At 46.2% G+C, this 25,756-nt stretch overlaps 1 protein-coding gene across 3 annotated transcripts in view; it reads right to left on the bottom strand.

The window, feature by feature from the left end:
• The window catches only part of LOC144142882 (carboxyl-terminal PDZ ligand of neuronal nitric oxide synthase protein-like), a 117,274-nt gene that overhangs the window by 49,316 nt on the left and 42,202 nt on the right, over positions 1-25,756 (bottom strand). For all 3 annotated transcript variants that reach the window (XM_077674710.1, XM_077674725.1, XM_077674717.1), the window contains exon 8: positions 22,312-22,524. In XM_077674710.1, coding sequence (XP_077530836.1) covers positions 22,312-22,524 — 213 coding nt within the window. The remainder of the gene's footprint in view (positions 1-22,311; positions 22,525-25,756) is intronic.

Here is a 25,756-nt window from a genome sequence, read left to right as displayed (position 1 = left end):
ACAGCCCATCCCATGCAGTAACGCTGACTCTGAAGTAAAACCTGGCCTACGTAGAATGCAGCCTTATTGCCATGACAAGCAAAGAAATTATTCGCAAGGGTTTTCTGCGGGTTTTGGCATACTCCAAAGAAAACCTCTTGGGAGGCTATAGCTCTATGGCTGCACCTAGCCATGCTTGCCTGCAGCACTCAAGGTTGGATTTTGGAATACTTTTGAGCTGGAAAAAAGTTTTGCTTTCAGCCGTAGCATCCTTGGCGCAGTGGGGAGGCGCCTGGTGTAGTGGGGCGTGGGGGTGTATGCCCCTAACAGTTAGGTCCAAAGTCGTCGAGAACGCAACCTCTTCTCAAGGCTTGGTACGTCCCTTGTGTAAACTGTCCCTGCCTTCACATCACTCAGATGCTCTCAAAGTTTAACATTCCTACGCGGACAAAAAATTCATAGGGATGCTCAAGATTCTTTATGTGTGTTATAGGTCTTCCTGGCCAATTATTTTGAGTGAGTGTGTGAGAGCATTGTGGGCAGTTGTGTTGACTTCGCAGCCGAATGGGAACTGGTGAATTGTCCGTAAGGCTTTGACAGCGGCTGCCATCATCACTGGCCACTCCACCTCAGTAAGTATGCAGTAAGACCTAGATTCAGCCTTAACCTTAGGCAACCTTGACATTCAGCTTAAAGGAGCCATGAAGACAAAACAAAACTTTGTTTTATTCGAAAGGTTAGGTGTTTCGTAGTACCCCAAGCGCTTTCCCGGAAGCAAACGATGCTTTATTCACTAAGAAATAAGGCAATTTAAGCCAAATTTTTAAATCTCCCGCTAAATTGTACATTTCGTGACGTGAACAATGGCATCATATGAGCCGGTACATGAAACAGATACTTAGTATGTCGACTCCATAAAGCACCCACACACGGGAATTTAACAGGAACTGGAACTCGTGCCGAAACAGAGACGGCAGCCATTTTAAAAATACTAGTAAAACCTAGTATACCCGCAGCCCAAGTCATGGAAGCGCCTGATCTGGACAACAAAGCTCTCGCCGAGGAGCTCGGGCTTGCATTTAACAACCTCACACCACTTGAACGCTCAATGCTTCTAAGTGCATGAGCAGCAGGAATTGTGGGATACACGGATGGACCGGAAACCGACCATTCCACGATACCCACAACAGACGAACGCCCAGCCGTCGGCACCGCTGCCTCGTCAGCCCCGTCGCGACAGACGAATACAGACTGGTACGTATGTGCCGTATTTTTATTACGGTTAATAGTTCAATTTCAGTAGCAGTATCGCTTATGCCAGTTGGCCGGTGTCGCGTATAGAAAGCCGTTCACGCGAGCTCTCTGCTCCAACCAGAAAGATACGAGTGTCAATACGTGTCTACGGTATTTTTTTTTTTCCAAGCTCAGAGCGCTTTGACGGCGATTTGATGAAGTCGGCGACGAGCGGCGGCATGCCCCAGGAGTCAGCTAACACGTAAAGGTCCCTGCCGTAATCACTTCGTCGGAAATGAAGGGCGATTCCACGAGAGAACGAACATGCGTGTACATGACCATTTTTTGTTCATTCTGGTTTTTTTATTATATATGCGCGCAATATGGAAACCCCCGAAAATCAAGTTTGTTTTCTCCTGAGGTGCGTAGTTCGGGAGAAAAAAATGTTTGAATGTGCCCGGAGCGCAGCGGTGGTTTCGGCAACTGCAGATTTTTCCAAGTTTGCGTCTCTGTGTACGTCAAGGAGTACAAGGGGTGTGTATAAAATGTTTTGGGTCATAAACTAGACCAGAATGCTAATCTGTATAACGCAAAATCAGCGTCCTGCAGCGAACAAAAAATTTAAAAAAAAATCGTGAAATCGGCCCAGACGATAATTTGTTAGTGTTTTTGACGCCCCCTATCTACATTTCTTCTTTTCTGAAAAACTTGTAAGTCGGCCATTTTATTGGCCATACGTATCTGAACGCATAAACAAAAGATGGTGTTTGTAGAAAATTTAGAAGTACTAAAAAAAATTGAATAACTTCAGCTCTTTTTCAGAAATTGCGCAAATTCAAAACTCAATATAAAAAAAACCCCATACTCGATTTTCTTCAAAATTGCGAAAATAAGACTCCTTTACTTGGACAACAAAACTGTGGAAAAACATGTTGCATCATTTTGTTGAGAACAAAGTTATAAGGGGCCAAACTTGGGGCTCGCGCGACGCGTCTTGGCGCGCCACGGTAAGTTCTGGCCGCTGTTGCCGGACGTTGCGCGGGTGTACACGGGCGGTAATTCATATTCCACTGCCACATGCCGGCACGGTCAATCTCTCTCCAGTATTCCCAAACGAAAAAAACTATTCTGGAGATTCTTCTGTTTTTTTTGGTTTTTTTCCCGCCTGTTTCCCTAATGTGTTCTTTAACGAGCTAACTTTCTGGCCGATATCAGCTCAAAAGCGCTCCTTTGCGGCGCCAGTATTTTGCGGGATGCAAAACAAAAAAAACAAAGGTTCCTCCGATGCGCAGGCAACCGAAACAGATGGCGCTCGGGCAGTTACAAGGGAGGGAATGGATTGACCTTCAGACCCTAATCAGTTCCCCACCACGACGGGCGCATTTCCGCTGGTGGTGCATGGTGCGCTGGCGTCAGTACAGGGTATCCCACCACATTCTTTGAGGCAAACATGATAGAACGACCTTAAAAATAACTAACCAGGAAACAAACACCTGCACCACGGCTTACGAGGCCGTAGGAGGCTTTTCGGAGACGCCACGTGCACGCGAATCTATTTTACTGGAATGAGAATCAGGTGCGGTCGGGTACCTGGCTTCTTGACGTATTATTAAATTCCGGTCTGTTGTCATATTATTGCCGTATATTTATTGTTTAGTCACATATCACAAAGGCGAAGCGTACATTACAGTATTACTAGCGATTTTGATACGCTTGCGTACGAAAATTGCAGTAAGGGGAGGCTACTGCCCCGTCATTTTCTGTCCTTCAACTCACTGGTTGATGGGCTCTCGACGGATGCTTCCCTTAGCTTTGCTCTTGCCATATTTTTGTTTGCTTTTGACTCCTCCCCTTAAAAGTTTTTTTTTTTTTCATGGGTGGATGCTTTCGTTTGTGCCTAAGTGTTTGCACGTGGATTTGTGCGCGTGTTTGCTTGCTCGACTACCCGCACACTCTTATCCTGATAGATGTGGCAGGGGAAGCCTAGCGGATGTTGTTCTGAAAAAAAAAGTGTGACCCGTTCACCCACCCACAGTTCATTCCCGCCCAAGTCTTGCACTCACCCCAGCATGAAGTGTGCGTCTGCGTTTATTGTGCGAATGCCGACCTGTCTGCTTTGGCCCTGCAAAATGTTACAGGGGTTGACCGAAGAATGAGCAACTTAAAGGAGCTTTGTCTTTGCACCTCACCATCGACGCAGTGTTTCTTGGGCGCGTGCCGGCAATTCCCAATGTCCGTACCCGTGCCACACGTACACAAAAAATGACATTAAGTGTTTAAGGCCTTAAGATAGCAAATGTCATTAATTGGGCGGGCCGTGCTACACGCGAAAACGCAAAGGCATTAAATGTGTTAGGCATGATGGTGATCATGACCAAAAAGAAAAATTCACTCATATTTTAGAAGTCTTTAATGTAGAGAAAAACGCCTTAGAAGCGTTAAAACTGCTTTTTGCGAAAGAAAATTTTATGAGAAATAGTGTTTTCTTGAAAATGGTGGGAGCCGTTTCTAAAAGTGCCTTCAGCATGCCGTCGCCGGCCAGCGGTAGCCAAATCCGAAAAATTTAACACGAAGAGTAACGCGATGTTCTTACTTTTGCCTCTGTTCTAGTGAACTTCACCTTCTTCAAAACTTCGCTACCAATTGTGCACAAAAAATCGTCATATTTCGAAGTTTAGCTACATTTCCGCGTCAACACTCTGGTGCTGAGAGTTTCGGTGGCTTCATTTGGTGCTCATCGCGTTCGAGAGTAGGCAGATTTAAGGTGTTCGCGAAGGTAAATGAGTTGTGCACAACTCCTTAAACCAAAATGACATTAAAGCGAATGGCATTAGATTTTTGCGTGTAGCGGCAAATTAAGGGCATTAAAACTTAAGGCATTAAGCATTTAATGTCATTTTTCGTGTACGTGTGGCTTTGGGCGTTTCGGACGAAGAAGACGTCACATACGCTGTATGGGAAATTGGTTCTCTGATAAAAAAGAGTCTACCGCCAGCTGCATTCGTGAAGGAGCTAGGCAAATGGGTCACCAAGTGGATTTCCCATGACTCTATTAGGCGGACCCAGGCCATTGCCATAAACGAAGCGAAAAGATGCGAACGGCGATCAAGCATTGTACTGCACTTCGACTTCTCTGAAAATTGGACAGTTATTCTGCCAAATGAAGTCCAGTCGTACCACTGGCACAAAACACAGGTTTCACTATTTACGTGCGTTGTAACTACAAGAAAATCAGTTCAGAGCTTCGCAGTAGTTAGCGATCACATGCAACACGATACCGCACATGCATGCTATGCGCTCGCTCCACAAGGTGCACGAATGCCTGGAAGAAAGTGCCCCTGTGTACAGCTACGTTGTTTACGTTAGTGACGGTGCAGCCAGCCATTTCAAGAAGAAATATCAGCTGTACGAACGTTCCAGAGCAAACTACACGTCTGCGAAGTGGCTGTGCTTGACTGTATGAGCGCCCGAGGAAGCTGTGGTGCAGATATTATAAATATTTTACTTGAGTTGTATTCCCACACGTATGCCTTTTGCTGTGTTCCTGACTGTAAATAATTAATCACGATAGTCTGACAGCCAATTTCCAAACTTGTGTCTTTTTGCTTGAATAAATATTCTTGAGAAAAAACTGAAATACCTTCAGTAATTTACTCGTGCTGTGACCGAAGCGCCAAATTAATAGAAAATTTCGACCACTCCTACCACTTCTACCCGATATAACCACCGGAAAAACTTTTCCTGTTGTTTCGAATCCTTCTTTCCTTTCCCTATAAGAAGAGTGGCGTTCGCAAAGGAGCGCTTTCGAGCTGGTACCGGCCAGATAGTTAGCTCGTTAAAGAACAAATTAGAGAAACAGAGTCGGGCAAAAAAAAAAAAAAAAAAAAAAAAAAAAACAGAAGAATCTCCAGAATAGTTTTTTTCGTTTGGGAATACTGGAAAGAGATTGACCGTGCCGGCATGTGGCAGTGGAATATGAATTACCGCCCGTGTACACCCGCGCAACGTCCGGCAACAGCGGCCAGAACTTACCGCGGCGCGCCAAGACGCGTCGCGCGAGCCCCAAGTTTGGCCCCTTATAACTTTGTTCTCAACAAAATGATGCAACATGTTTTTCCACAGTTTTGTTGTCCAAGTAAAGGAGTCTTATTTTCGCAATTTTGAAGAAAATCGAGTATGGGGTTTTTTTTATATTGAGTTTTGAATTTGCGCAATTTCTGAAAAAGAGCCGAAGTTATTCAATTTTTTTTAGTACTTCTAAATTTTCTACAAACACCATCTTTTGTTTGTGCGTTCAGATACGTATGGCCAATAAAATGGCCGACTTACAAGTTTTTCAGAAAAGAAGAAATGTAGATAGGGGGCGTCAAAAACACTAACAAATTATCGTCTGGGCCGATTTCACGATTTTTTTTTAAATTTTTTGTTCGCTGCAGGACGCTGATTTTGCGTTATACAGATTAGCATTCTGGTCTAGTTTATGACCCAAAACATTTTATACACACCCCTTGTACTCCTTGACGTACACAGAGACGCAAACTTGGAAAAATCTGCAGTTGCCGAAACCACCGCTGCACTCCGGGCACATTCAAACATTTTTTTCTCCCGAACTACGCACCTCAGGAGAAAACAAACTTGATTTTCGGGGGTTTCCATATTGCGCTCATATATAATAAAAAAACCAGAATGAACAAAAAATGGTCGTGTACACGCATGTTCGTTCTCTCGTGGAATCGCCCTGAAGCGAGCACACTCGTACTTCCTTTAGCTCCCTTTCTCCTCCGTTTGCAAAGTTCACAAAACGTAGCCACTTGCTTGTTAGGCAGCGCATGAAAGGAGATCTACCGGTGGGGATGTCACACTCCCTCGACGATTTGCCCGTACTACATGGGCATTTCAGGACGCCTCGATGACATTTCATTGTAAAGTACTCGAACAAACTGAAGTTTTCAGTGGTTGTAATCTGGAAACGAGCTCGTAACGACAGCAGCAAGCCAACACCACTCCAAAACTTCTGCGACGAGTGGCACTCTCTCGTCGCTGCTTGTTCCTTACTCCCCTCGTTTCTATTTTTACCTATGCTGGTTGGCGATATGACGCCAACCTCCTGTCAAGGCATTAAGATACCAAGCAAGGTCACGGCTGTGCGTGCTGGAACGGTTCGTTGGCCCAGAAGAGCCTCGAACCTGAAAATTCGTCTGCGCAACGGCGAGATATGTCCACCTCGGCTGGCGGTAGTTTCGTACGCATTGGCGTACATGCTTGCGTGTTCGTTCGGAACTTCAACCGCTTACTTCACCAATCTTAGTGTCATAAAAGGAATGTGCAGTATGTTTAATGGGCTTATAGCTCACTATGCAAACTGGTAAGCCCTGCCTAACTTGCGTTTGCTTTTGCCGGCCTCCGCCAATCACAGAGCAGTCTAGTATGACATCATAGGTTCTGTTGCAGGAAATGAGCTGGTGGGTCGCATGGTCATTCCCTTTTTTGCTAATTATGTAGCTTATTTGAGCGAAGTTTGCGTTAACAGTGGTGTCAGTATGGTTCTAACGAGGCAATCTTTCGAATGAACCAAACTTAAGTTTTCTCTTCATGGCTCCTTTAACAACGTGCTAAGCAATGTCAACCTCATAGTGCGCCAAGCTGAGTACTGGTTGACGATTTTAAGCCTAACGTTGGGCCATCACATGCCCAACAGGAGTCAAGCTGCTGCACACCTACATTCGCATGTCGCGTCGCAGCCAATGGGGACATCAGGGCAGTGCATACTTGTAGAATTATGGATGGGTATGTTGTCATCTCAGCCAATCAGATTTTCAATACAGTAAAACCTCGTTACAAGAGACACTTAGGGGCCCAAGAAACAAGTCTCTTGTGAACAAAAATTCTAAAAACAGTGCATACTTGTAGAATTATGGATGGGTATGTTGTCATCTTAGCCAATCAGATTTTCAATACAGTAAAACCTCGTTACAAGAGACACTTAGGGGCCCAAGAAACAAGTCTCTTGTGAACAAAAATTCTGAAAATAGCGCGGAGTCGAACATGACCACTTTGTTGTAAATTAGTATCAAAGTGTATTCAGATGGGTCGACGAGAAAATTCTCACTACGGCTTAAAGGGAAGCTGAAGCGCTTTCCAAAAAATTTGAGTTAGATTAACAGTTATACAGTTTCTTGTGCGCTGATTCCGAATATCACATTGAAATTGATCGTACATGAGTCCAAGCGGCATTTATCTTGCAAAAAGCGCGGCCCCGTTTGAAAGACGCGCGCTTTTCGTCTTGACGCCCCTGATTGGTTGCGCCCGTCATGACGTCAAAGGAGGACACCCTTCGGCCGCGCGGGTTGTCGGAAGTATTGAGAACGATCGCACGGTTGCCTTTGTGGCAATTTAGCTTGCAGTTTAATTTTCGCACATGACTGAAAGTTTGTTTTATATCTTCCCGTGCTGTTGGTTCAATTATCTTGGAGTTTAAATTTGCTTTACACGACAGAGAACCGCAAAGCAGTGACTGTGACGTCGACTAGTGGGTTCCATCAAAATATTTTTGAATTAGGCAATCAGCATAGGGGGATTTTATACCTTATGTTAATATTAGGTACTGCCTTAACTGTTTCTTATTGTACACAAAACCATTTATGCCGAAGATTAATGGGCGTTTTATAAACAATCTACCAGCGAAAAGCACGTACGTGCACTGCGCGAAAAAATAGCGTTCATGCGCTGTAAACGTATATGCGAGACACATATTGCCGGTACACGGATAAACCAACAAGCAGACTCTGCTTCCGCATTTCCTTTGTTCGTTGTCACCCACCCCAGCCCCGTTACTCATCCCCGTACACAGACCCACACGCACACGCCATTTCGGCAGCGGCGCTACGGCGCCTCCGCGATTGCTAGCTGCACTTCGATGAGTGGCGTCTTACTGCTTCACATGCATTTATTCTGAAAACACTGCAGCATACTAGTGCCTGCTCAGCATTATTGGCTGTAGTAGGGCTTGATTTTCGCTTGTGCGTTGCGCATTCTGCTACAATATTACGGCCACCTCGTTATAATTAACAGACCAGTCGGACAAGGCAGTTACGTTGTAGTTACGTTACTTTAGGTAACAATCACCAAACGTTTGTGATAATGAATCGTTGGCCTGTTTCAGCATTTCTAGATTTAAGCATTTACCGCGCTAGTCGGACAGAGGCCGTATATTTACTCTTCGCTCCTAATTTTTTTAGTATCATCATTATATATATCACCGACTATCACTGGAGCACACTTGAGGTTCAGTGACAACAAGTGCTTGCCAGGTTATAATATGCAGCCACACAGAATCTTGGGCAAAAAATTAGGCCCCCGCAGTCAACACAAATTATGGCACGGTGGTGGTTCGGAGTGGTGTTTTTTTTTTAATTTCAGACAAACATCACCTTATCGTGACATGTATACTTGCAAAATAAGTAATCTGGTTGTCTCGGTTCTTTTACTTTGTAGGAATACTGTTTACCTCTTAGCCGGGAGAGAACTTCTATCAGGATTGGCCCCTTGTTTTAGTTTCGCCAAAAAATTGTTTTTTTGAACACTGTCCTGAGCCCATAGGGAAAGAAAACCGACGCGTTTAACGAAACAAGTATTTCCTGAACAAATTTGACTTGGTTTCTGGAATGGAACGAAACATCCCCGGCCAAAGAACCGCAGTATTCCCCATCCTTCCCAAATCTTGGATCTAATGTGAACATTCACGTCCGTCGCATCAAAAAAAAAAAAAAAAACGCATTGGAGCGGTTTACAAAGTATTTAACATAGTGTAGTATATTCTCTGTCATCAAGCACAGCCACCTCGGCTGTCGCTTCCGTATGTTATCAAGCATCCCGGCGTGGCATTATTCTGCTTAGGAATACGGCATGATAACGTATGCCTCGTTTGGCGTTCGTGCATACTTTTTGAACACGAAAATTGTACAAATGAGTGCTATCAACCACAACAACAACAAGTATCATTCACAAGGAAACACGGCGAAAAGAGCATGGCCGAGGCGGCCGATCCGGCCGGAAGTCCAGGTATGACGTTTTTCAGCCGGTTTTCGCCCGCGCTCTTCGGTCTTCCGGCATCGCGCGGCGAGATGGGGGCGGGGCATCGGGCCACTTTTGTTTGCTCATTGCGCCGCTTCTATTGCATGCATTGCGAAAATATTTCGTGCACATAAACTATTCAATGTGTCATTGCTGCTAGTCAACTTTTCTTTTAATTCTAAAACCGCTTCACCTTCCCTTTAAGAAAGTTATTCACGGTAGTTATAGAGACTGTAGATTGTACTCGCTTTCTTCCTCACTGTTGTAGGTAAACTTTCTCCTCCTCTAGTTAATCCTCTAGGGCACCATTTACTTGCAAGAGGATCACATGATCTGTCGGCTCCTCAAACACACAAGGTCACCATCTGCAGACACAAACTCCTCAAAAGTTTCTGGAACCTCTTAGGTCTCTTGGATGCAGGCCCCAGCTTCATCTTCAGGGAGGTTTTCCACAAGGTCCTTCTTATATGGTCCCCCTTTCATCGTGCCTCTTCTAAATAGTGCAGAATTCACTCTAGGGACCCAAAAGAGTTGCCTTTATTAACAGAGTGCCTCTTGTAATCATGTCTCTTGTATGCAATATTGCTGACATGGTGAACATAGGAATGCCAAACAAACTATTTTCAAATGTCTCCTGTAACCAAGCACCTCTTGTAACTGTCTCTTGTAACGAGGTTCTACCCTACCCCCATAGCCACACAGACAACACTGATGCTGTATTTTCAAAGAATGGGCCCTGTAAGGCTTTTGCCTTTAAAAATCCAGAAACAAAGATGTTTAAGGAATCCCTTTCTTTTGAAGGGGAAGTTTTGCAGGGGCAAAATTTGCAGCCATGCTGCGCGCACACTGTGTGTGATGATGATGATGTTAGGTTTTCTTGGCGCAAGGGCATCAAGGCCAAAGAGCGCCAGTACTACGGTGAAGGATTATTCAAGTGGGAATATAAAGTACAGAATATATAATAAAAGGTATCTCAAATTTCTGTTAAAAGAGAATTGGTGTAGAGGGCCAAGTAAAAACAATTGTCACTATGTCAGGAATTTTCTACGTGCACCCCTTGCCACCGTCTTTTCGGTAGCAGTGAGAGGCCCTACCGGGTTCTAGCGTGCGATGGTGGCTCGGGTCACAGGTGATATGACACATACCTTAAAAAATCTACGTCTGAGAGGTACTTAAAAACACGGTTAACAGAGAAAAATGGCTCGTCTGATAAAAACAGCAATGGGTGTTGAGGGATCATGCGTGTGTACAATTCTGGAAAATGGAGCTTTCTTTGCGGTTCAAGTAGTTTGCATTCTACCAGTACGTGAATGACTGATAGCGACCCTCCACACCTCAAGCAGCGTGGCTGTTCTGTTCCTTTCAATAGGTACGCATGTGTAGCATGGGTATGGCCTATGCGCAGTCTACAGAGAGTAACCTCTGTGATCCTGTCCCATTTTTCAGGGATCGATCTACCTAACTTGGGTTTTACCATGTGCAATGTGTTTGCTGTTTGCCTATTCCAATCTTCCTGCCATTGGTCGCGCAGCCTCTTACGTACGTACGCTTTAAGATCCTCGTACGGGACGCTTTGGATATCTAGGTCACTCCGAAGAGCTGCAGTTACAGCATTCCTGTCTGCTTGCTCATTTCCGGCTATGCCGCAGTGACGTGGGACCCAACAGACTGTGATTTCAAGTTTTTGTTTGTGGGCTGAGCACAGTAGTTTTAGCAATTGATTAAAGACTGGATTTTTTTGTAACTTTCCTGACGCTAAAGCCTACACTGCACTTTGAGAATCAGTGAATATCACTGACTTTTGGACATTGTTCTGAATAATATATTCTACAGCCAATACAAGGCCGTGTGTTTCAGCAGTGAATATAGATGTGGCTTTAGGCATAGTCTCTGACGTGGAAAAGTTTGGACCATGTGCAGCACATGATACTGCACCAGCTGACTTGGAAGCATCTGTGTAGAACTCAGATGCTCTGTACTTGTTCTGCAAAAGCAAAAAATGCTGCATAATTAATTCCTTTGGAGCCGTTCTTTTGTCAATCTTCATAAAAGAGAGATCACAAGAGATAGGGCACAGATCCCATGGAGGGACAAGGTCCGCAAAGATGGTTTTCTGAGCGTCAGTGAAGGATATTCCCAGGCCTGTGGCCAGTGCCCTCACCGACAGAAGAAATGGCTCAGCCATGGCAGGTCGCTTTTCAAAGAGCTTGATTGCCTGGTTACCTAGAGTGCTGTTAGGGTGTCCGGTCAAGGATGTCACTTTTAGAGCATAATTCAACCCAGTGTACTTCCGCTGTGTTTCAAGAGACCACTTATTGGCTTCCACATACAGGCTTAAAACAGGGCTTGTTCGGAAAGCGCCTTTAGCCAGACGAACGCCAAGATGGTAGACAGGGTCTAGCATCTTTAGTGCTGTTCTCGCGGCGGATTGATAAACAAGACACCCGTAGTCGATGCGGGACCTCACAAGGCTATTGAATAAGGATAATAGGCACTTTGTGTCAGTACCCCAAGACTGGTGTGAGAGGACTTTCAGGATCCTGACTGTATCCAAACATTTAACTCTAAGGCGTTTGAGGTGTGCAATGAATGAAAGTTTGTCATCAAGCACAACCCCAAGGAACTTGTGCTCCTTTTTTACCGCTATGGGTGTTTCATTGAGTGTAATAACGGGATCTGGGCGGATACCACGCTGCCTAGAGAAGACCACACACGTGCTTTTTTCTGGGTTAAAACAGAAGCCATTCTCATCTGCCCATTTTGTAAGTTTGTTTGCAGCTAGTTGGATTTGCCTCTCACAAATGGACATATTACATGATTTAAAGGCAATGTGCACATCATCAACATATAGCGAGTAGGATATGGAGCGAGGCAGTGCAGTTCCTAAGGAATTCATTTTAACAATAAAAAGGGTGCAGCTAAGCACACCACCCTGCGGCACTCCATTTTCTTGGACGAACGTCTTCGAGAGGACGTTTCCAACCCTAACCTGAAAGGTGCGCTCCGAAAGGTAATCTTTCAAACTGTTCAGCATGTTTCCACAAACTCCAAGGCGGCGCAGATCACAAAGAATACCATAATGCCAGGCTGTGTCATAAGCTTTCTGGAGGTCAAAGAAAACTGATAAACAATGCTGCTTATGAACAAATGCATCCCTGATGTAGGATTCAATAGCCACTAGGTGGTCTGCTGTAGATCTACCAGAGCGAAAACCCGCCTGGCTATTGTCTATAATACCATGGTACTCAAGCAAGTAGATAAGGCGACGGTTAATCATTTTTTCGAAGACCTTGCATAAGCAACTGGTCAAAGCGACCGGTCTAAAACTAGTTGCAAGTGATGGATCTTTCCCCTCCTTTAGAATCGGCACCCCAATAGCTTCTTTCCACACTTTTGATTGATTGTAGGGTTTAACGCGCCGACGCAACGCAGGCGATGAGGCACGCCGTAGTGGAGGGCTCCGGATTAATTTTGACCACCTGGGGATCTTTAACGTGCGCCGAAATCTCGTACACACGGGCGTTTTTGCTTTTCGCCTCCATCAGAAAAGCAGCCGCCGCGGCCGGGAATCGAACCCGCGACCTCGTGCTCAGCAGCACAACGCCTTAGCCACTGAGCCACCGCGGCGGGTCTTTCCACACTTTTGGAAACTGTCCTGCACGCCAGATCTTGTTTCACGTACGATCTTCCGTTCCTCTGCATTCTTGTGTCTCAGGAAGTTACAGTAGAATCTCGATGATACGATTCTGGGTGATACGAATTTCGGGATGATACGAATTTCTGAAAAGTCCCGGCAAAATTGCATTGTTTGCAATGGGAAAAATTTCGGCTGTTACGAACGGACCTGCGCGGCCCGGCGGATGATACGAACGAGCCGGCGAGGCGCCCGACTGCCGAACAAGCAAGTGACGGCTCTCTCTCCCCATTTGTCACTCTTCTTTCTCCAGAAACGGCCGGGCTGTTGTTTTCTGCTCGCGAAAACGCTCCCCGCACGCCCCATGCGCGCCGCGAAACCTCTCGCACGCTGCGCGCGCCGCGGCCGGCGGCGGCAACATGGCGGCGGCTTCGGCCGCGAAGTGGCACGGCCGCTTGAGCGACTGCTTCTAGCCGCTCTTTAAAATGCCGCTCAAGGCAGACACGAAGTTTCTTGTGCAGTAAAGGAGCTAATAACGTTGGCGAAAACGATACTATAAAACACCATCCGCGCCGCTAGTGAAAGCGCCCATAAAATATTTGCCGGAGTGCTAAGCCTAAACTTCTCGGGCGGAGCCAGCGGCCGGGCTGTCTCGAGCGTTTCGCAAGTCGTCAGCGTCTTTTTCTGACCGAGGTAGCAGATACCGCGGACGCGAAATCGTCAATGCGGCCGTGAAAATACAGCGCGCGCAAAGCCGAGGCGTGCGAATCGCGTGCAAAAACGCACCATGCGGTTCACGCCTGACTGTTGCGGCGTGTAGCGAGCTTGGACACCGGAGTGAGGAGACAAGCGCGAAGCTAGGCGAAGCGTTACGCGCTCCAGAAAGGATTGCTTTGTGACGTGGGGGTTTAAAAAAAGCAGAAAAAATCACGGATTTGTTCACGCGAAAGTAAGAAAAGAAATAAACGAAAACTTTTTTCAGCGCTCAATTTTTTGGTCTGTGTTGGTTCATACGAATTTCGGATGATACGAATATTTTTCGCGGTCCCGCGAGATTTGTATCATCGAGATTCTACTGTATTTGAATAGTGAGCTGAGCTTGATACATACTCAAAATGCTTGCCTAGGGCATTCGCTTGGTCTTGTAAAGTGTCTCCACTTGTGCTGACCAAAGGGTGCGTGAGAGTGTTACTTCCTCGGAGTGCTTTGATTCTCCTCCATACTTTCCGCGTGTCAGTATATGATGTGATTGATGACACAAAACGATTCCAGCTTTCTCTCTTTGCAATACGCCGAATCCTTCTGCCATTGGCCTTTGCCCGCTTGAAAAGTACCAAGTTTTCAGTCGTTGGGCACCTACGCAAGACACCCCATGCCTTATTCTGTTCCTTACGGGCCTGCCTGCAATCATCATTCCACCAAGGTTTTGGCTTAGTAACCCTACTTGAAGAAGTCTGGGGATGAACTTCATTGCAGCTTCAATTATATGGGTGGTCAGAGTTTCAGCAGCTTCGTCAATACCAAGGTTGTCTATAAGTGTATAGTGACACTCAGAGAGCTCTTTGAATTTTTTCCAGTCTGCGGCCTCCTCTTTGAACTTTTGTGGGCATGGAGTGTTGTCTTGTTTATTGCCTAAAAGCTTGAGGCTTACGGGAAAGTGGTCACTTCCGTACAGGTTATTAATGACCTTCCACTGGAGTGCTGGAAACAGAACTGGAGAGGCTATGGCGAGATCTATGCAGGATTACGTGGCATGTGTTGTGTTATAATATGTTGGGTCTTTCTTGTTAAGTATGCACGCTCCAGATGATAGCAGAAACTTTTCAAAGAGGCGTCCTCTAACATCCGTGCGTGCAGAACCCCAGAGTGGGTGGTGAGCATTACAATCCCCAACTAGCAGATACGGCTATGGCAGCTGATCAACTAATGTTTCAAACTCCATACTGGAGAGCCCGTGGTCTGGAGGTATGTACAGTGAGCATACTGTTACCAGTTTATTAAAGATAATGGCTCGTATGGCTACAGCCTCTAAAGTGGTCTGTAGCGGTAAGAACTGGCATGGCACTGATTTTTGCACGATAATCGCAACTCCTCCAGAGGGATGCATGCAGCCATCTCTATCTTTCCTAAATACTGAGTAGTTCTTTAAGAAGAAGTTTGTTTGGTTCGTCCTCAAGTGTGTCTCCTGGAGACACATAATACTTATTTGGTGTTGTGACAGCAATTCATAGATATCGTCCAAGTTTTTCAGGAGGCCTCTGCAGTTCCATTGGACTACATTATCAGTTACCATCAGCTTATGCTGAACAGGGATTAAGGAAGTGCCATGCTGTCACCCTCCCAGGCTCAAGACACCTTCCCAGGAGCCGTGACCCTAGGTGTCTTTTGCTTTGAACGGTCAAGCGATGTGCCACGCCCTATCGGAGTACCGCGCAACGGAGGGCTTGGCGTTGTGTCCATGGCTCCTTGCGAAGCCTCGTCAGCAGGGCTAGGCTGGCTGGTTGCGGCAGCCTGCCTCTCAGCAGGGACCGGCACTGCAGTGCTAGGCCTAGCGTTGGCATCAAGGGGTGCTGGGGCAGCCCTTGACGCTTCTTTTGTGGCATGTGTAGTGGCCTTAGCCACCAGCACTGAAGGGGCTTGGGGCGTCCCTTGGGGCCTCACTGGGAGGGTTCCAAGGGGAACTCGAACCGAGTGTAGCGCCGCCCCCCGTCGCGCTACATCGGCAAAGCTAGTGTGTGTCAGGAACAGTCTCTGTCGTGCTTCCCTGAAGGTAATGTTTTCCTTATACTTCAGAGCAATTATTTCTTTTTCTTTCTTCCATTGGGGGCACAACCGCGAGTACGCGGCCTGCTCTCCCTTGCAGTTTACACAGTGTAGTGGAGCTTCACAGGTGTCAGACGAGTGGTCGGGGAGGCTACACTTAGGACATGCTGTCTTGCCCCGGCAGCTCAATGAACCATGGCCAAATCTTTGGCATTTATAGCAGCATCGGGGGTTTGGAATATACAAGCGGACAGGGATTTTAACGTAGCCTGCCTCAACAGACTCAGGCAGTACATTGGTCGAGAATGTGTGGATTACATGCTTGTTCGAAATTTCCTTCCCATCTCTACGTATTTTGATTCGTTGAACATTTACAACATTCTGGCCCTCGAACCCTTCCAGGAGTTCTTGCTCAGACAAGTTCAGAAAGTCTTCATCAGAGATAACACCTCTGGTAGTGTTCATGGATCTGTGGGGACTGATGCTCACAGGATTGTCACCAACAGTGGTTATTTTCGTCAACTTGGCACACTGAGCTGCGTCTTGTACTTCTAAGAGAAGGTCACTGCTTCCCAACTTGCTTACTTTATAGCCACCGCCTAGTTCATTTGTTAGAACTTTGGCTACCAAGAATGGTGACAGACGTCTCATTGACATGCCTTCTTTTTCACAGTGCATGACGTGGAACTTTAGGAAATTTTCTGGCTTTTTAGGAGTGAAAAACTGCTGGACTGCTTCGTTGCGCCCCCATTTTGGAGGACGATCATGGGATGCAGAAAATCTTGTTGCCATAACAAGTGAAATCAATTCAGCAGCTATGCTGGCCGCCCACCACCGAGCCCAACCTGGGAACGCACTAAATGCGCGTTAGCCATACATAGCTGCTATAACCCTGTTTAAGTCCTCAAGGTTGATTCCTTACCCAGGGTTAACCCTCGCCGCCTGGAAATGTGTGGAGATGAGGAAAAGAAGAGATGACAGGTCAGGGGTAGCAAGTGGACAGGAAGGTGAAAGAGCTAAGAGGGAGAGAGGGAGGCAGGAAAAGGCGACTGGCTGGTTCCCCCCGGGCGGGTCAGACCGGGGGCACCGTCTGCGAGAAGCAGGGGCCAAAGTGGCGTGTTGCCTCTACCGGGGGGCCGTGAAGGTCCAAAACAACCCCGGCTTTGGCTCAGCCACCAGGATTCCCTTTTCCCCGGACACGGCTCAGCCACGCACAGCCGGGGCGTGGGTGGGTCCAGCCCACATGTGCTCGGGTCCGTGGTGTTGCAAGACACCAAGTGCCTACGGCAGTAGGCACCCCTGCAGAGCTCGGGACCGTGGTGGCGCTACTCACCAAAACACCTTGAGTACACAAGGTGCCCCTGCGGGGGCGCACACTGTGGGTAGTGGGTCTATACGACTGCTGAACTCGTCTACGAGCCCCAAACTGTGGTCTCAATATTTGCAAAATTTAGACAACGCTAATATGTACACTACCCTTAATCAGAAGGTTTTACAGTACTAAGCCCCCCATGTCGCATTTCTGGGCATGCTTGTCCACACAACACCTAAAAAATGGCTCAAACTTTTTACAACACAACAGCTATGAAATGGGCCTAACCAGTGTTGTACGGAACGGCGTTACAAGTAACGGCGTTCCTGGAACTACCGTATTTATTCGAATATAGGTCGACCTTTTTTTTCCGAAAATGTGCTTAAAAATTGAGGGTCGACCTATAATCATGACCGAAAAACCTCGACCTATAGTCGTGACCAAAGTTGGCGAGCGTACCGAGCGCTCAGTTTCTCCGTCGCGCCCGGCGCTCCTCAATTAGAGGCGGCAGCGCGGAGCATCTATAAAAAAAGACGGGCAAGCAAATAAAACAAGGAAAAATAACGAAAAATCACCGTAAGAAAACCAGCCACAATCACTGCCAGCCATCGCGCGTTATCTGCGGCCGGAGCCGAGCTGGCCGAGCGAGCACAAGCATGCGAGCTGACCTAGTGGCTAGAGGGCCAGATTGGCCGATTGGCTAGGCTTGGTGTCTTCGGAGCCGTGGTAGCGGCTAGTGCGAGGTGGTGGTGACTTTCGCCACCTAGCGGAACGGAACGTTGTTGGCGGCATCGCTCCATGTCTCTACTATCTCCCCGTTCTCCGTTTCATGCGCTTTCTTTGTGTCAGCTTCGCTTTGATTTCCGCACACGACGTTTTGCACGTGCACATTTCACGATGTCACGTCGCATGAGTTATACTGCAGACTTTAAGCGGCGGGTGATCCTGTGTGCCGAGAACTCGAACAACTGCGCCGCTCAGCGAGAGTTCGGCGTTAATGAAAAGCTGATCAGGGGATGGCGGAAACAGCGGGACGAACTTTTTGCGTGCAGTGGACTGCGTCGTGCGTTCCGTGGCCCTACAACCGGGAGGCACGATGCTCTCGAGAAAGAACTCCGGGTTTACGTGGAAGAGGAGCGTGCTAAAGGACTCCACGTGTCCTGTGAAGATATCCAGACGAAGGCTCGGCAGTTGGCGCTGCGAGGCGGGATTGGCCGTTCAGCCTTCAAAGCCAGTCGGGGGTGGGTGCAGAAATTCATGCGCCGCAATGGACTCTCCCTTCGCCGCAGGACGACCATCTGTCAACGTCTTCCAGCGGAGTACGAAGAGCGGCTGGTGGCATTCCAGCGCTACGTGATCAAGCTCAGGCAGGAGCGCAACTACCTTCTGGGCCAGATTGGGAATGCAGACCAAACTCCCGTGTATTTCGATATGCCGAGCCGCACGACCGTCACAGCGAAAGGAGCGAAGGATGTGCGCCTGTTAACGACAGGCAATGAGCACACGCGCTTCACAGTGATGCTGTGCTGCACTGCTGATGGCTGCAAGTTGCCGCCGTACATTGTGTTTCGCCGGAAGACCATACCGAAGGGCGAAGTGTTCCCGGCGAAAGTCATCATCCGCGCAAATGAAAAGGGATTCATGAACGAGGAAATGGTCAAGGAGTGGTTCCGGATGGTGTGGCTGAGGCGACCGGGAGCAAACTTGAAGCTTCAAAACATGCTGGTCCTCGACTCTTTCAGAGGCTACATTTGCCCGGGAGTAAAGGAGGCTGTCCGGGAGGCTGGTACGGACCTGGTCATCATACCTGGCGGGATGACTTCACAACTTCAGCCCTTGGACGTGAGCGTCAACAAGCCCTTTAAGGCCCGCGTCGCTGCGTCCTACAAGGAGTGGCTGGCGAGGGACGACGCCGCCAAGACCCCGACGGGACGCCGAAAGAAGGCTCCGCTGAGCGAAGTGGCGGCTTGGGTTAAGAACGCGTGGGAGGACCTGCCTGCAGACATCATCCGAGCCGCATTCAAAAAGTGCTGCATTTCCAACGCCCTCGACGGCACCGAGGACGACGCCGTCTGGGACGCGGAGGATGCCAGCGAAGCATCCGACGATGATGACATTTCGGGAAGTTCCGACGACGACGCAGCTTGTGGCTCTGACCAGTGAGGTTTGTAAATAAATGTGTTGTAAATAAATGTTGTAAATAAACGTGAGTTTTAACAAGTTTCCTCCAGTTTTCTCTTAAAAATATGGGTCGACCTATAATCGAATATTTTAATTTTTTTTTTCGGCGACCTCAATTTTTAGGGGGTCGACCTATATTCGTGGTCGACCTATTTTCGAATAAATACGGTAGTTCCTTTTTGGAGGAACGGAGGAACGCCACCGTTCCATTAAGGGTTGGTGGAACTGTAACGGTAACTCGTTACGTTTTTGAAGGAACGGCAGGAACGGCGTTCCTGCTGTTACATCGCTAGGATTTGGCTTTTTTTATGCCAACGCTCGAGTACAAAAATCCACAAGTCGCTACTGCGTTTCTCCTAATATAAGCTGGTCACTTTGCCCGTCCTTCAGCCGTAAGTGCTTCCTCGAAGGTCAAAGGCAGAAGAATAACCATGCTGCAGGCCGCAGCTTATGCTTGCTTTCATGCTGGTTGAACTTACGCGGCGGGTGAACAGCGAAGCCGCGAGAATGCTTTTCACCTTTCGTCGTTTGCCTGGGGAGGCCAGGACATTCGTCTGGCCGATAGAATTGGTCCTTGGCGGGAACAGATTGTCTAATACGGGATCCGGAGATTTCGGTGTCGGGCATTTAGGTGCAGGACGTTTCTGTGCAGACATTTCTGTGCACGGAAATGTTGGTGCACGACGTCTTGACCCAGCCATTTTGAGTCACGGGATGTCCCAGGCATTCTTTGGACATTTTAGCTTTAATGTTGTAATTTCGTGACCAACTGATATGATTTTACGTTCGAGACTTGTGCTTGCTCCGCCGTGTGTGGAAACGAACGCTAAACCACTGCGGAGCATTGCCACGTAAAACCCAGTTTCTGTAGTAGATGGTAAAAATTAACGTTGTTAATTTGCATCCGTTCAACCTTTCCTTTTTAATTTTAACATTCATGTGAACAACCCTACTACTTTAAGTGTTACCAAAGCGCTTTGCTTTTACTTCACCCAACGGTGCAAGACGCTGCTGCTTTTAGTCCATCATGCCCCCACCCCCCCCTCCCCAGCAAAGCATCCGAGAAAAAAAATAAACGAAAAACCAGGTTTAGTCTAGATTAAGCGCGTGTGCATTCCGTTTTAATTATTTTCTCAGTCAATCTAGTATCCGTTGCATTCAGTGTCGGTTCTACTTAAAACTAACCAACCAACGATCGCACTTACGGTGGCGTTACTTAGAGGAGGGGAAGGCTGAGCCCCACCGGCTACTAGCCCCCTTTGTAGAGAAAGAGGGGTGTCACTTGTGGTCAACCATTGCGTCAACTGGACTTCGAAAACTTGAAGACGACTGTTGCCGCTCTCGTCACACTAGCCTATTCATTTTTTTTTTATTTTTTTTTTTGCTCCTTATAATGGGAGAAAGCAATGTATGCATGGGGTGTCCATGATATGCGCTACTTGAAGAGTTAATTCCCAATGGGGAGACTGAAGGCGAAGAAAGAGCGATTCCTGGAGTGGGGGCACCATCGGTATGACCGCGACGTGCGGAAGGGCGTAGCCAGCAAACGATAGTGGCCATTGTGTTCTCAGCGGCCTTTTTGGGTGGCTTTTTGTTGCACATTATAGAGGTTTCGTGAGCTCCTGCTGAATATAAATCTTTTTCCTGTATCACTGCGGTGAGGCTTCGCAGACCGTGAACTCCGCCACGCGTGTAGGATTTTCAGAGGAAACCGAAAATAATATGACTGAAACAGAAATCTGGCCGAGATTCGAGCGTGCAGGCGGGTAGGTGGGCGGAGGGGCGCTAGGACAAAGAATTAAAATGTGGTGAATGTAGGCATGTAAACATAAAACGAAGGTTGGTTTTCCCGAACAGGATGGGTGCAATTTGTATGCACAACCCGTACGGGATTAATAAACATTTAGGACATTAGAAGCTGCGGCTGTTTTCAAAAAAGGCCGTTCTTCCTCCACGACAATATCCTAGACCAGTGTTCGCAAATTCATTTTATCAAGGCAGACCAGTCTACGTAATACCCTTCATAAGGTTTTCTGCATTCTGCGGGGCTAGCTAGTGTTTGTTACGTTTTGGATATTGAGAGTGCGCATGTAATTTATGTACTTTGAGGTTGTGTAATTTAAAAAAAAATACAAAAAAGGTGTCGCACCATCGTAAACGCCGGTTAATTGTCTTAGCTAAAAAAAGAGCGATTATAAATTAACAACCTGTCGTAAATGAAAAAAGAACGTGTGCTACAGAATTCAATTGGCTGCATAACTGGTGTCCCCAGGAATAGGTATTAAAAAAAATATATATAAATGCAGAATTTCCAAACAAAATCAAAAAATAAATTCACAGCTCCATATTGTTGTCTATAACCCAGGTTAAGAGGAAATAAAAATACAACGGCTGTCGCAAACAGGCAAGCACCGGATAATTTGGTCGCCGAAAAGTTTGCGCACCGAAATGTCCGTACACCGATATGTCCGTACACCGAAATTTCCGCACCGAAACATTCTCATCTACACCGAAATCTCCTTGTCACGACGTCCTAGGCCGCGTCCCCGCAGCAGGTGTTTTCCCAATAAAGTTGTTTCCTCCTCCTCCTAGAGCCGTCTGGAGTTTGTCCGGTGCTCCCTGAAAAAATTCGCCTAGGAGATTTTCTTTTGATTATTTTTATCGTCAGATAATCTGCTGCCGGCGGTGTTAATATTCGTATAATATACGTAGTTCTAAGTGAGTTTTGAATTTCTCACCGAATTTCGCACCAGGATTATTGGACACTGTATTTTAATTTAAAAACCTAATTGTAACGTTAATGTAACGACACGTTCCAATTTTCGAAGTGTAACTGGAACGCGTTCCTTTCGCAATAAAGGAACTTGTAACGGGAACTCGTTTCAAAATTTGGAAGGAACGAGGAATGAGCTTTCGTTCCTATTTTAGAGGAACGTGTACAACACTGGGCCTAACAAAGCAGTTTTAACTGCCAGAGTACCGGTGGTACACTTGGCTTATGATTACAATGAAGCAAAGGTTAGAGAAGCAAGGTAACTTCAGTTCCCCCCTTCGAAGCACTTGGCTGCAACGCTGCTCTGCTACATGCAGGCAGAGCTATGCTGGAAGCAACGGTGCGCGTGAATGCTGCGCCCACCATGGCCTCTGAGCGGGCGGTGGCCTCGGCGGTGAGCTGGTCGCGCAGGTGGCGTGCCTGGCTGACAGCCGACTGGGCCTGCTGGGCCTGGTGCTCCATCTGGGCGCGCATCAGCTGCAGCTGGTGGTACAGGGACAGCGACGTCCCCTCAGGCACCAGGCACGACGAGGGGGCGCTCGGGGACGAGGGGGAGGGCACCGCCGCCTCGCTCGCCTGCGCAGCAGGAAAAGAAGAACCTCTCACACCTCGGCCCAATCACCGCACATCATGGATCCCACTCAGCTTTTTTCTACTTACAGGGGTCGTGAAGGGAAAATGCATTTGCCTTTTCTGGATTTTATCTGATTGAACAACCTTCTAAGAACATAAATACAAAATAGTTTCATAATTCATTGTGTCTGTAATTTAGCAGAAACCTTTGAAATGCTCATTTTGAGGTGCATCACAAGCAACCATGCGATATCATCAGTCGGCAGCGCAACTATAGCTGTGACATCATTTTAAGAACATTCAAGAGTTAAACGTTCTTTGTACATATTATTTTGTAAAGCTGTAAACCCGATATTTTAAAAATAATGCACCCTTTATTGGTTGCCATAAGCAGATTTTATCCAGGTGACCGGCGGCGCGACTGCTTCTGTTGTCTGGCAACCATTGTAGTCGAACTACAGCCGGACTCAGACCTACTGGCTGTTTGTACAGTTTGTACTTAGTTTCCGTATTGAAGTTCACGTTATTTTGCCAAATTCTCTGCATACGTTTTTCATATCAAACGGTACAGATTACAGAAACGGTATAATTTACTTCAACGGTGCGCCAGCTATCGCTTGCGCATCTGCTAACGAGGGGGCGCGCTGGGTATCGTCCACCTAAGGCCCCTTACGCCCACCGGGGGTAAGGGGCCTTAGGTGGCCTTAAGGGGCCTGGGGCCTCCAGGGTTCGTACAGGCTTCAAAAGCAAAAATTCAAGGGTTCTCAAGGACTTTCAAGGACCAGAAAACTAATTTTCCAGGTCCCCGTCTAATGTTTTTCATTAGAAAATTTTATAACTTTTTCGACACAATGCAAACGTTTTTTATTGCACAATACCTAAGCACATTAGTGCACATTTAGATAGGCCCTAACGGGTTCGTGAATGCTCCCCCAGCTATATTTTTCATTTCATGGTTGGTAGTTAAAATTTTTTTTTTTCTTGGTGTTTTGCTCAGGCTGTTTGATTTCAAAAGTTTGTTAATGTTGCATGCATCTCCTGCTTTGTCAGCAAAGTATCAGTTGAAAATAAATCCGCAAGTGTTGCTGCAAGGCAGGATGAACAATGTGCACGTCCACCATTTGCACGTTAAAGGAAATGCAGATGGAGCGTATGAGGCACAGCAAACATGCAAGGAGCGAGCGTCCACAGACTAGATGGAAGATACAAGATAGAGAACAAAAGCTGGCTTTCACTGGATTGTATAGTGACATGGATTGGATTGACAAGTGCCTGCTCCCAATGTTGCCTTGTAATAAAAAAATTCACCAAACTTGTCATTTCACGCAGTACACTTAATCTTGATTGTTACAATGTTTCTTCACATTTGTTAGCACCTAAAATCCACGACAAACACTTTCAATTCTTGTGAAAAGACTGGGCCATTGATTCTCTCCGGAAAAATCAAGGGTTTTCAAGGACCATCTAAAAATTCCAGGAGTTTCCAGGCCTTGAAATTGACACTTCTAAATTCAAGAGTTTTCAAGGTTTTCAAGGACCTGTGCGAACCTTGCTCTCGCTTCTTGCACCTGCCACAGACCAAGGGCGCCTGCAAAACTGATGAGACTCTTTTCTACTCTTTTTTGTATTTTTTAGGAGCGGTGCGCCGCCTATCGCTCGCGCATCTGGCCGCGCGCGCGTGCGGGCGCAGCGGCTGGTTTTGGTATCGTCCTCCCGGCGCTTCCCGCTTTTTGCACCCGCGAAACTGATGTCTATCTGATTTCGATTCACTCAAAAGGTGCCGGCTTGCTACTCTCTAGTTTTTATTTAGAATTTTTCTTGTGTTACTCATATATAAACCACATGTATGTAACAACACAAACAATTTTTTTGTCACTCTATGGTCACCGTAAAAAAATTACGATAATTTTTTCTTGAAATAGGTTCATCCGAAGAATTTAAATCAGCAATAAAAGAAATCGACCCTGCGGGGTCGCATTTGACGAAAAAATTCTACCCTCAAAGGGTTAAGTGGGGACACTGGTCTTGAGAACGTATTTAAAAATGTATTTAAATGTATTTAAAAAATCAATTTACATTCATATTTACATTCATGTAAAAGTACTATATTACTATATTTACATTCATGTAAAAGTTCTACAGAAAATACTTGGCAAATATTACAGCTTTACCATGAATACCAAGCTGTCAGCACTCTAAATGACCATTTTTGCATACATTTTCTTGTTTTCTCAAAACAGCATTCTTGGCCACCTTGTAATTTTTCTGCGCCATTATCTCGGGCTAGGACAGCTGGAGTTGCAACTTTCTTTAAAAAATAAAGCTCAATGTATAAGGCATGCAAACCTGCAAGCATATTTGTTTTTATTGTAACTCTAAAAATGTTTTTTTTTTTTTTTCATGATCAATCGACATGTTATGGACACTGAAACTCCACTGACTTATACAGTGTGACTTAAAATATGTTTTCAGCATTGCATTCCTTATGCACTACAGGGTCTACTCATGTGCAAATATTTTTGGAGCAGTATTTCTTTCCATGGTCAGCAAACAATACAAAAGTATTTTTTAATTATATTGAGAGCTAACTGGCCTACCGTTTTAAAACTTCTGTTACCGCAGAAAATTAACGAATTTTTAACGGTCTAAGAAATTTTTTTTTTCTGCTGAATATATAGATTAGGCACTAAATGCAGCAACATAAAATGCAGATTATTTAACACCCTTTCCAATAACACCAGTTTTTAAAATGTTTTCAAACATCATAGTTGCTGAAAAAAATATACCAAAATTAAAATTTTTGTCATGTTGCCAAAGAAAATAATAAAAAAGGAGTTGTGTACAACAAACCACCGGCAGTAGAAAGAAATTAGAATATACATTTTGTAGGGAACCTTTCAAAAACATGCCCTAGAAAAACTGTCGACTTGAACGAAGCAGTTTGTCAGATTAAAAAAAAAAATACGTTAGCACACGCGGTGCTTGTGCCATGCAGTGAAGCCCAATGTCTATTTCAAAATTTGCAATTTTAGGTGGTTTCCCACAAGACATTTGGCCGTTTGACATTATCAAAGGCCCTAATTTCTCCCCACATGACGTAAAATATCTTGTCAATGACTGATTTTGCATTTACAGCCAGCACAGTATTCTGGACAAGCACGCAATGTGGAAAAATTTGCATGGAGTTGAAAACGAAACTGGGTAGTTGATGCTCGTTATCTCTCAAAACATAAAC

This window comes from Haemaphysalis longicornis, unplaced genomic scaffold (genome assembly GCF_048455015.1).
Source record: "Haemaphysalis longicornis isolate Haplotype H1 unplaced genomic scaffold, Haemaphysalis longicornis Haplotype H1 scaffold_1, whole genome shotgun sequence".
Lineage (NCBI taxonomy): Eukaryota > Metazoa > Arthropoda > Arachnida > Ixodida > Ixodidae > Haemaphysalis > Haemaphysalis longicornis.
Note: the sequence above shows the minus strand (reverse complement) of the source record. Positions and strands in the feature narration are given on the sequence as shown.